This window comes from Ursus americanus, chromosome 24, assembly GCF_024610735.1.
Source record: "Ursus americanus isolate L20-20 chromosome 24, mUrsAme1.1.p, whole genome shotgun sequence".
Taxonomy (NCBI): Eukaryota; Metazoa; Chordata; class Mammalia; order Carnivora; family Ursidae; genus Ursus; species Ursus americanus.
This window is the reverse complement of record NC_142150.1, coordinates 40,055,953-40,067,672: the sequence shown is the minus strand read 5'-3', so window position 1 is coordinate 40,067,672 and position 11,720 is coordinate 40,055,953. Positions and strand designations below refer to the sequence as shown.

At 56.1% G+C, this 11,720-nt stretch overlaps 1 protein-coding gene across 4 annotated transcripts in view; it reads left to right on the top strand.

The window, feature by feature from the left end:
- Window positions 1-1,000: 1,000 nt before the first annotated feature.
- NRXN2 (neurexin 2) overlaps window positions 1,001-11,720 on the top strand; it is a 97,186-nt gene continuing 86,466 nt past the window's right edge. For 3 of the 4 annotated variants that reach the window (XM_087854994.1, XM_087854993.1, XM_087854992.1), the window contains exon 1: window positions 1,016-1,760. In XM_087854994.1, the coding sequence (XP_087711120.1) occupies window positions 1,016-1,760 (745 nt within the window). Of the gene's footprint in view, window positions 1,761-11,720 lie in introns of all 4 variants that reach the window. The other variant, XM_087854991.1, reaches the window with a different exon arrangement.

The window sequence follows — 11,720 nt, the reverse complement described above, 5'->3', positions numbered from 1 at the left end:
AGGGGGTGGAACGGAAGGGTGAAGAGAACCCAGGTATTGGGCCAGGCCTGAGGCTGAGGACTGGGAACTGGAGGTTGAGGGTGACCGACATTTAGGTTTAGGAAGGATCTAGGCTGGTGAGCAGTGGGGTTGGGGCCCAGAAGAGGTGAGTGTTGTTTGGGGGGAACTGGAGATGTGTGTCCTTGCATGGATGGAGAGGGTTTGGGGCCTGGATGCCTGGGTCCTAGCTGGCTTCTCTCCCTAGCCCCCTTCTCAGCCAGGTTACCCAATGATCCCATTGACGAATTGGCATTTAATTAATCCCAATGAATTATTTAGCAACTTCATTATCCAGCATCAGGAGCTGATGAGAGAGCCTCGACTGGCTGGCTGGTGGCGGGAGCATCACACAGAGGTTGGGTGGCTCAGAGTGGAAGGGGCTGGGGTCACCAGCGGGTGGAGGGTCTCCAGGCCTCACTCACAGGAGCTGGCCCTGGGCCTGAGGGCAGGCGAGGGTGAGGGCGACAGGGTTGGGCTCTCTATCGAACTTTAAGATGCTACTACCCACCCGCTCGCATCTCAAATTAATAATTACCCTGATGAGTGCCATTTCTCTGCAAGTGCTGGGCCCCCAGTCCTACCGTCTAGGGTGGTGTCTCTTGCTCTGGGACCCTCTCCGGGTCAGGGCCGGCTCCTCAAGTCCTAAAAGGAAACAACTGGTTGCCTGCTGGTGTGATGGGGGAGTCAGCCTCCTCTGAACCTCTCATTAACCCTTTCCTCTCTGTTTCCCCGCAGGCATCCCTCCCCCATCTTTCGTCGGAACCCGCAGCGGGGGAGGGGCGCCTCTGCCGCCGCCCCGGGTAGTCGGTACCTGGGCCTCTGCGCCTCGCCCCGAGGCCGGGCCCATGGCACTGTGAGCCGGCGAGGGAGCCCCGCTCGGCGCGGGGGGCGCCCGGCCCCCTCCCCGCCCCATGCGCCCGCGGCTCTGAAGCCTGAGCGGGGCCGGGGGCCGGGCGGGGCCGGGGCCTCCGGAGGCATGGCGGCCGGGAGCCCGTGGCGGCCGCCGTCGCCGTTGCCGCCGCCGCCGCTGCTGCTGCTGCTGCTGCTGCTGGCCCTGGCGGCGGGCGCCGGCAGCCTGGAGTTCGGCGGCGGCCCCGGGCAGTGGGCTCGCTACGCGCGCTGGGCGGGCGCGGCGAGCAGCGGCGAGCTCAGCTTCAGCCTGCGCACCAACGCCACGCGCGCGCTGCTGCTCTACCTGGACGACGGTGGCGACTGCGACTTCCTGGAGCTGCTGCTGGTGGACGGGCGCCTGCGGCTGCGCTTCACGCTCTCGTGCGCCGAGCCGGCCACGCTGCAGCTGGACACGCCGGTGGCCGACGACCGCTGGCACATGGTGCTGCTGACCCGCGATGCGCGCCGCACGGCGCTGGCGGTGGACGGCGAGGCCCGCGCCGCCGAGGTGCGCTCGAAGCGGCGTGAGATGCAGGTGGCCAGTGACCTCTTCGTGGGCGGCATCCCGCCCGACGTGCGCCTCTCAGCGCTCACACTCAGCACCGTCAAGTACGAGCCGCCCTTCCGCGGCCTCCTGGCCAACCTGAAGCTGGGCGAGCGGCCCCCCGCGCTCCTGGGAAGCCAGGGCCTGCGCGGCGCCGCCGCCGACCCCCTGTGCGCGCCCGCGCGCAACCCCTGTGCCAACGGCGGCCTCTGCACCGTGCTGGCCCCCGGCGAGGTGGGCTGTGACTGCAGCCACACGGGCTTCGGCGGCAAGTTCTGCAGCGAAGGTGAGCCCCCGGGGAGCCGCCGCTGGGCACCTGGGCTCGGGAGTGAGGGGCTGCCTGCGCTGGTGCGGGGTCGCGGCCTGAGGGGGTGCGGGCGGCGCGAGGGCTCGGGCTTGAGGACGTATGACAGCGTGCACGAGCACGCGAGGGTCATGAGGCGTGTCCTTGCCAGGGGCGGGTGAGGACGCCGGTCCCGAGAGGGAGCGTGTGGCTAGCCAGTGACCTGTGTGGACGTGGCTGGTGAGGGGCGACCAGTGGGTAGTATTGTGTCGTCTGGTCCTGCGAGGGGCTGGCGGGAGGACGAGGGTCCAGGCGCTTGAGGGCTTGTGGGTCCGGGTGTGTGAGGGAGTGTGTGGCCCGGATCTGTCCGGGGGGGGGGTGGCTTGGGGTGGGGGGACTATAGGGGCGTCAGGTCTGGGGCCTGGGAGGAGCCCTGACGGTGTGGGCGGCCTGGAAGGCTAGGCGGTGTGCGGGGCCGGAGGGTCTTCCCCGGGGGGCGGGGCGTGATGGGCTGTGGGTGGGGCCGGAACGGGCGGGGCCTGCGAGGCGGGGGCGTGGCGGGCCCAGGCGGGCGGAGCAGGTGCTGCGTGCTGCCGGCGGCGAATCTGAGAGCTTCTGAGAGAGAAGCGTGGCAAGTATGGCTGGTGAGGGCGGGGCAGATGGGAGGAAGACGGCCTGGGCGTGGGGAGAAGGGCATGCAGCGAGGGCAGGTGAGGGAGAGTGGGGATGGCAAGGTCGTGCCTGGAAAGGGAGGTTTCAGGGAGGGAGAGCTTCCACCGGCTCCCCAGCTTCGAGAGGCGGAGCTGAGTGAAAAGAGGGGACAGGTTGCCTGGGTGGTGCCAGGCCCAGGTCCCTGCGGGCTGTGGTTCAGGGGGACGGGGAAGGAGGGACTTGAAGACACCTGTTGTACCTTGGTCTGGCGAGGCAGTGAGGGAGACGTTCCCCGTCAGTTTGGGGGCGAGGGTGGGCATCTCCTTCGACCCTGGTCTGTGGTGGCAGGCTTGCTTTCCTCTGCCCCTGACTCCTAGAAGCTGTGGGCCACCTAGCAGCTATGTGTGTCTGCCCCCTCCGCCGAGCGGTAGTCTTTTGGGGAGTGTTCGCGTGTGCATGTGTGTGCCTTCAAGCTAGCACGGCCAGGCCTGAGGACTGCTTTGGGGCTGGGTGTCCTCCTGGCTGCCAGCATGTGGACAGCCATGGGAGGAGCCGAGTCTGCTCGTGTGGCCCTGGGTTTGGGATGCGCAGTATTTTGACTGTTCATCTGTGATTGTGGGAGAGGTATCCTTAAGGAAAGTGTTTGGCTTGCTTTTGTGGGATTATTTGTATAAGGTTGTGGGATATATCTTCAGGAACTGTGTGTATTAAGTTAACCTGACACCTTCTCACCTTTTCTCCAAGGAGTTCAGGTGCTCCCTAAACTGTGAAAGTATGTGTCTGTGTGTGTTTGCCTGCACGCAGAGGCTGTGGGTCTGGCTCTGTGTGTGTTATGTGCGGATGGTCTGCTTCAGCAGAGCAGTGATTGCAGATAGGAGTGCAGTGCCTAGGAGAGGGAGTAGTACTCAAGTGTAAGGGCGTGTGCTCATGTGCGGGTACCCACGTGCGTGTGTCTTAATGGGAAACCTCGGTCAGACACTGGAACTCCATGAGGAATCTTTCCTTGCATGACTTTGAACTTGATTCTCTGATCTCTATGACCGTTCCCCTCCAAGCCTTTCTAAGAAAATACGATGAACCACCCTTCTAGCTTGATGGAAAGGGAATTTGGGCTACAGAGAGGTTTCAGTAGCTGGCCCATGGACTCACTGGCAGAATTGGGCCCGAGTGTATGAAAAATGCAGCCAGGGGCACATTGGTCAACCAGACCCTCGTGTCCATCCCCTGAAAGGATTTATTGGCCAGAGGCTCCCAGTGAGCGAAAAAGGTGTGTGCTTCTGAGTATGGGTTGTGTGGTTGTGTGTCTGAGATGTGCTGGAGTACCTGTGTGTGGGAGGGACAGTTTGTGTATCATACGGGTGTGCTGGATCAGTGTTTGTGTTAGCTGTGTTGGAGCTGGGAGAGATGGCTGCATATCTGACCCATTGTGTGTGTGTGTGTGTGTGTGTGTGTGTGTGTGTGAGATTCATGAAGAAGAGGGAAAGGGGGTATTAGGTGGGTGTCAGACAGCTGGTTGGGGCAGGGTTGCCTCTGTGTATGTGTGTGTGTTGGTAGCTGTTGAGGGAGGGGTGGTGCTTTGTCTGTGATAAAAGGGCAGGGATCTGCCTCTCTGTATTCCTTGTACCTAATACAGTACCAGACACTTAGTGGGTGTTTGATAAAAATTTGTAGAATGAAGAAATATTAAAAAGTATTTGGGAGAACAAAGGCTGTGTATGTGTATATGAAAATATGTCTACGTATATTTTCAGATAGGCGCTGTGGTTGGGCACAGGGTCGTAAAGACTGATTGTATCTGGAGGTGACAAGCACAGTGACAAGCCTCCTGATTTGCCTCCCTCTCCCCACCCCATGACCTCATTCCCTCTCCTTATATTTGTTCCTATTTCCTGGGCAGCTTTTGTAATATCCTGTGCTCATTACACTTCTAGTACCTTCTCATCTAGCCAAGGAGGAAAGGAATGCACTCCCACCCTTGGGTAGGGGGGCTGAGGAGGAAGACTTTAAGTGGAATAGGCCTGGCTCCTCATCCCTGAGACTGATTTGAGGGCCAGAGTCCGCAAGTTTCCTCCTGAAGTTACCCTCATGTCATGATTATCTGCTTTGAATGAGTCTCAACTTTTTTGAAATTGTGGGCATTTTAAAAAGCAGTAATTCATAGGACCCTTTCCAAATAGGAGTTATTTTTGTGTCTGTCCGTTGTGAAAAGAGACAACTCAAAGCTACTATGAATTCAGGAAAGCTTTTCGATGTCTTCCATGTTGTAGTTGCCATTGTGGTTAATCCAATGTACATTAGAAGACAGTTTTGTAGCCTTACATGCAAGACCTAGCAACGTGCCTTCAGTACCTGGTGTGTGTTTGGATTTGGGGTTCTTTGGAATAACGCCCCTGCCTTCCTGGGTCTGGGCCTACCCAGTGACTGAGAACCTCCCTGTTAGGAAATATGCTTCTTTTTTCTCTGGGTGGGGGGGGGGAGAGTCTGGCCACAGGTCATTGAAGAGAGAGCTAAGTGTGAGTCACTGAGTGTGTGTACCCACTGCTGATTACCTGCCAAAGCGGGGTTGGAGTCGACGGGGCTGGTGCAGTGATTTGCGTGGGAACGCCTCCTGTCCCTCACGTGTGAAGATAAAGGGCTGAAAAGTGATCAGGGAAGAGGGTGTGCAGGTGTTTGGGAGACCCTGAGTGGAATGGGGGCACAGATGTGTAGGACGGAGGGGCAGGGGTGCACCTAGCTTGGGAGAGGAGTGTGAAGCCAGTAGGCAGGGAGGTAGAGGCATGTCATTCAGACGTGTGTTTCCTACGTTTTGTAGGTGATGGAATTCAGTAAGTAGTTATCAAGGCCTCCTTTGTGCGAGCCTCGTGTTGAGGGCTGAAGGGGGGTCGGAAATGAGTAAGTTGCTGCTGTGGGCGTCGGCTGTTTAATTGGAGAAGCAGATAAAAAGCAGTCCAGTCCGTGGTAAAAAGCACAGACTGTAGCCACGACTGCCTGGGCAGTGACCTTGGACTTTAGCTCTCTCCGCCTTGGTTTCCTTTTCTGGAAAGTGGGGGCAATAATAGTACCTACCTTACAGACTTGTTATAGGAGCTAATCAGCTAATTCATGTCAAGTGCTTAGAATAGTGACTGGCACATAGAAAATGCCCGATAAACCCCAGCAAAAGAACAAGACACAAAATAGTGTGGTCTAGGGGCGCCTGGGTGGCTCAGTGGGTGAAGCATCTGTCTTTGGCTCAGGTCATGATCCCCGGGTCCTGAGATCGGGTCCTGGGATCGAGCCCCTGAGCTCCTTGCTCAGCGGGGAGTCTGCTTCTCCCTCTGCCTCTGCCCCTCCCCTGCTTGTGCGTGCATGCGTTCTCTCTCTCTCTGACAAATAAATAAATAAGATCTTTAAAAGAAAATGGTGTGGTATATACCCAAAGAGATGTAGCAAGGCAATTCAGCTTAGTGAGCAAACCGTGCACTCCTGAGTCTCACGTCTGTGTTTCAATCTGACTTCCGCACTCACTAGGCCCGCCCCATCAGGTGAGTGCCTAACCTTCAGAGGAATTTTTCCTTACCTGTAAATGGAGATGAGCATGCTTGTCTCAGAGGTCTGTCGTGGGAATTAAATGAATGTCTGGTACGTAATAATAGTAGATGGTAGTTACTATTACCAGCAGAGTGTTATTGGTGTTTTGAGGAAGGGGATAGTTTTACAAGTTGGGGGGGAGGGGTCAGTAATAAAAAACATGCTTTTGAAGACTGACCTTGACCATGGATGAGTAAGCTTGGTTTGAGGAGGCCAGTCCATGCACAGGCACTGGTAAGAGTAAAGGCATGGGAGGGAGGGACATGTACGTCCCGTCCATTGAGGGGACCCCAAGAATATAAGCAAACGGGTGGACTCTAAAGCAGGAGAAGCAGGTTGAAGCCAGGTGTTGGAGTTTTGACTTAAATCATTCAACCAACGTTTATTGGTGCTGCGTCCCGAGTATCGGCAAATGCAGCCACAAAGGAATTTTGAGCAGATAGGTGAATAGTCAGAGCCATTTATCAGAGGCTGGGAGTCTGGTGTCGAAGGACCATAGGCAGCAGAGTTAGACAGTGGAGAAATCGGCTGGAAGATAGCTCAGGAGGGAGATTGTGAGGCCCCGAATCTTGGTGGTCTTCGGGAGTGGCGAGGAAGATGCTCGGGAGCTGTTCTTGGCATGGAAGTTTTGGGACCCTGCCTGTCGCACGTGGCGGGGCAGGGAGGAGGCAGAGGTGATGATGTTTCAGGTTTGCTTAGAAGGACGGTGGTGGTGGGCAGTGGCAGCAGAGGGGTAAAAGGAAAGGGGGTGGTGGCGGGAGGGGAGCAGGGTTGGGCCACAGATCATGACGTGTTGAACTGCCATGTCCCTCGGTGTTCCGAGACAGAGGCGCCCAGGCTGTTGGAAATGTGAGACCCGAGCTTTGCGTTGAAGGCGGGGCTGCGGGTGGAGACCTGGGTGCCACGGGCGCGTGTGTAGAGGAGAAAATATTTGAAGCTCTGGAATTGGATGAGGCGGCCAAGGAGAAGGTGAAGAGACTTCAGAGGAGTCCACAGTTGGAGAGGAGTGGCCGCAGACATGGTGAAGGAGCCATTAGAACAAAAAGAGACCAGATCACACAGTCAAGGGGGGAGAGCCTGGGGCCTCACAGCTAGTGAGCGTTTGCTGCGCCTTGAACTTTCTCATCTCATCCTCATGCTTGAGACGGAAGAGCTGGGATCTGAACCCTGGGCTGACTCCGGGGGGGGGGGGGCGGGGGGCGGTTGCCCCCCCACCTTTGTCCACGCTGCCTCTCAAAGCTCAGGCGGTCGGTCAGCTGTGTCTGTGCATTACTTGCGTGTGGTTTATTGGGGGTATTTAGGGACAGTGTGTTCATCAGAAGTCAGTAACCGCCCCACATTCTTCAGGTCACAGCTTCTCCCTTAAGCCAGTATGCCACGAGGGTGTTCCTGTGTCTGCCAGCCAGCGGTCCCAGCACCGAGAGAGGGCAGTGGAAATCAATCAGTAAAACCCCAGTCTTCCAGGGCCCTTGGGGAGAAACTCACCCTGGAAAGTGGAGCATTAGCCCGTTAAAATATACAACTCACCAACACTGAAAGCATTTCAGATGGAAATCTTCCTGAGATACGTCGCACACCTCTCTGCCTCCCCTAAGCATAATATTTGGAAAGTGATCTAACCTTTTCCGGATGACTCAGGACGTCGTGAATCCCCCTTAGGCATTGGACTGTCACACAGTGGTTCCTTCCCTGGGGTTTGTCCCTGCCTGAAACGATGGCTGACTGCTGCAGTTGGAGTTCTTATATTAGCTTTTCCTGAGTTTTGCCACCTCCGCCCTTAGGAGAAGCTGTCGGGCGGCAGCTCACATCTCTTCCCCCTCCCCCCACCCTCCCCGCTTTGTCTGCAAACTTGGAAATCAGCATTCCCAAGCATGTTGGGGTTGTGGGTCACCCCCAGTAAGTGGGTTCTGGGTAAGGTCTGAGAGGTTCTCCTATGAGGAGATAATGGTTTTTAATGCATCACCTCTGCCAAGGATGTTCGTTTTGGCCGCTCAGAACTTTGTCTTTCCTTTTGTTCTGCTCTTCCTCGCTGTCCTTGATAACGAGTCTGCTGGAATCCTGAGTTCATGTTAGGCAAGACAATATGCCCGCTGGTGGGGCAGATAAGACCTCCGTGCGTGAAAGTTGAGTCAATGAGGTCACGTATGTGGATCCACTCTCTCGGCTGTAACATGCGATACCCGTGGTCCTGACAGTTTCTGCTGTGAGAGAGATGGCTCCGGGCTCGAGGGAGAGCAGTTCAGGGAGTGGCTGGCGTGAGAACCCAGAGATGAGACAGATACTCACAAGGAAAGCCTCAAACGGCAGCGTGGTTAAGAGCGAGGGCTGCCGGGGTCCAATCCGAGTTTGCTGCTTGCTGTGGGTCAGCTTGCACAATTTACTTAAGCACATCGCTCTTCAGAGACATGGAGGTTATGATGTTGTTGCAAGGACTCAGTGAGTTATATGGGCTAGGCGCTATTCTAAATGATCAATAAAGGCGGCTGTGATCGTTAACCCCGGTGATCAGAGAAGGCTGCAAGGAGGAGGTGGGACTTGGCTAGACCTTGAACAAGGACTGAGGGAGATTTGTGGAGGCGGAAAGGAATGGGCAGGGCTTTCCCTCCAGGAAAACAGCCTGTCTAGGCGATGTGAGTCTGGTGTGTGTCGGGGGCGGGTGAGGAGACCAAGATGGCTGTGCTTTGGGGGCGATAAGATCAGAACTGTTGAGTCAGGTCAGCTTCTAAAAGTCTTGACTTCCGGCCAAGAAGATAGGCCATGGGAAGCCAGACAGATCCGGGTTCAGATTTTGACTCTGTCCCTCACCAGCAGTGGGACATGGGACAAGTTTCTTCCACTTCATGAGGCTCAGTTTCCCCAACTCTACGAGAGAGTGATGGCAGCATCCGTTGACGAAGTACTCAGTATGTGATTATTCATTCAACAAACATAGGCATGCCTTTTTCTGAGCCAGGAACTGTGCAAGCAGCTGGAGGTAGAGATGAATGAGACATTGTCCTTGCTCTTGGATATCACACAGTCCAGCCAGGAAGCAGACGTGGGAACGCAATCGCATCGGAGATACAATAAAGTGAAATAATGATTCAATGTTCGTATTGAGAGCAGGCACAGAGGAGGGGCGGCTAGCCCTGCCTGCGAGGCCAGTTGGGAACACAAACAGAGGTATACTGACCTGGTCTTAAAACAGGAGCTGGCTTTCTCAGGGAGCTGAGGGTGGGAGGAGTGGGAATAGGGAAGGGTGTTTTGAGCCAAGGGAACAGTACATGCAGAAATGTGGGACATTAGAGAAGTGGACAGCAGTTGGGTGTGGCTGGAGCCTGGATTGTTGAAGGAATGGAGGTTGGAGGGAGGCATGGCTGAATCTCCAATGGACTTGCCTGAGAGGATCAGACTGTATCCTGGAGGCACTGGGAAGCCTGGAAGGGTTTTAAGTAGGGTCGTGGCTTGGTTGGACTGCTTTGGTGGTATGTGGACTAAGAATTTCAGGGGGGAAAGACTGGCTGTAGGGGGAGATCACTGAAGAGGCTTATTAATGTTTCGGGGAGAGGATCTGAGGAGGGTCTGGCCTTGGACAGCGGTGGGGAAGGGATGGAGGGATGTAAAGCATTTCTAGGAGTTTTGTTGATTTTTTTTAGGGTTTTAGAAGGTGGCACCGACAGGACCTGGTGACTGGTATGAAACAAGAGCAAGGCTGATTTCTGGCTGCCTACCTTGATCAGGGAGAGCAGGCGGGAGGAGAGGGCTTGTGGGGGAAGGGTTAGGAGGTCCATCTTGGGCATGTGGAGTGTGAGAAGCCCGGGTAGAACTTCTCTGAAGGCAGGTGGCTACATAGGATGAGAACACGGAAGAAAGGTTTGAACCACTGAAAAGTGCTGAGCGCGTGTGCATGTGCTCACGTGTGTGTGTGTGTGTGTGTGTGTGTGTGTGTGTGTTGATCACAGCAGTATTTCGTCAGCTGTATCCGGTGCCCGTGCCAAGAGAGCCTAGTCGGGGATGGGCAGGGAGACGAACCAGGAGAAGGGTCTTGTGGGAAACCAGAGGTGAAGGGCGGGGCGTGGGCTAGGCTGACCTAGGAGCACGGTGGTCAAAGTCAGAGGTGATTTTGTGCTGCTGGGCAAGTTTCTTTCCCTGCCCACAGGAAGTAGGTAATACCACCAAGCTGATGAGGTTGCTGGGAGGGTAATGCCGTGAGACGCTTGTTGGGGGTCAGTAGGGTGCTGGCCACTTGGCTCACTAATGGCATCTCGAGCCTGGCAGACTGGGGGGCACCTAGTGGGCGTTCAAGAAGTGTTGGCTGAAAGCAGTGCCTTTGCAAAATCTAGGGCAACGGGCCCTTGGCTGCGGGGGCGGACACGAGCCTGGCTTTGGTGGTGGGGTTTGGATGTCGGAGAGCTGTCTGAGTAATTACTGAGCGGACAGATGGGGATGCGGAACCTGTACCCGGGGAAGAAGCCCAGGGTACAAACACACGGAAGTGAGCCATCGCCAAGGAGGGCAGCGGGAAGGAAGGAGTGTGGAAGGCATAGGACGGAGCCTGCAGGGTCCGTGATGGCAGGTGTGGGACCCAGGTGAATCAGCAGAAAGCTAGGAGCAGCAGAGAAGGAGAGGCCAATGAGTCTCTAGGAGCTGCGTCTCAGAAGCCAGGAGAGGGAGGGCTCATGCAGCCAGCAAACCAAGCTTGCTCGCTGCCCCTTCCTGAAGATAGCGTGGCCCATGTATGTGGCCATACGTCTGGAAATACCAGCCATGTTGGATTCTCTAGAAATCACCATGCCTCTTTGTTTGTACAGGTGCTGGAGAGATGATGGTGCTGCCTGACCAGGGCCTTCGCACACCGGGGCCCAAGAGGTCCCGCCATGAGGACCCATTGAGGTCCTCGAGAGACCCAGGGGTTTTCCTGAGGGCCCCTTTCTAGCCTGCGTAGCAACCCCTGCCCTAAATGCAATGCGATTCAGTTTATTTAAGAAAATCGTTGTAGGCACGGCTTTTGGGGGGTAAAAGCAGGTAAAAGCAGCTCTGTGTTTGTGACACACGCAGATAGGTAAAGGCTTGTGTGAAATGCAGAGAGACGGTCGACAGACTGAGAGAAAGGGGGCCATGTTCATCACGGGGCAGGAGTCTTCAGCCGGCGGAGGGAGTGTGGGGTGTGGCGGTGGGGTATGTGTCTAATATTAGGTATTAGACCACTGTGTGGGTATTGATTCTGCATTCAGCCCGTGTGTGTGTATTAAGGAGGTGGGATAAGGTCTGATAAGTGGCAGCATGTGTTTCTGGAGTAGAGCTAACCCCCTAAGAGCCACTGAGCAAATAACACAAAATATGCCGGAGGTAGGAGACGGTGCGTGCACGCGGGCGTGAATGTGCACCGAGCGGCGGTTTGGGTGTGTATGTGTGTATCCTGAGGCCTGCAGGCCCACGTGCGTGTGCACGCGTGTGCGTGTGTGCCTGTTTCCCCGTCGGGTCTGTGTGTTTGTAGGTTGTGCTGTTTCTCTGCCCACCTGTTGCTTCCTCTAAAGTCTCCTAGTAGGTGGGTGCGGGAGAGATGTTCAGGAAGGGGGTGACCTGGCCTTCTCCCAGGGCAGACCAGAGCCTGACCTGCTTGGGGTGTTGTAGCTTCTTGGAAGGAACTGTGTCCATCTTCTCTTGACCCACTGGGGTCAAGACCCATTGAGGTCAAGACCCAGGCCCAGGCAGACCCCGCCTAGGGGAGGGCTGGCTACCCAAAGGCTGTGGCGAGACTTA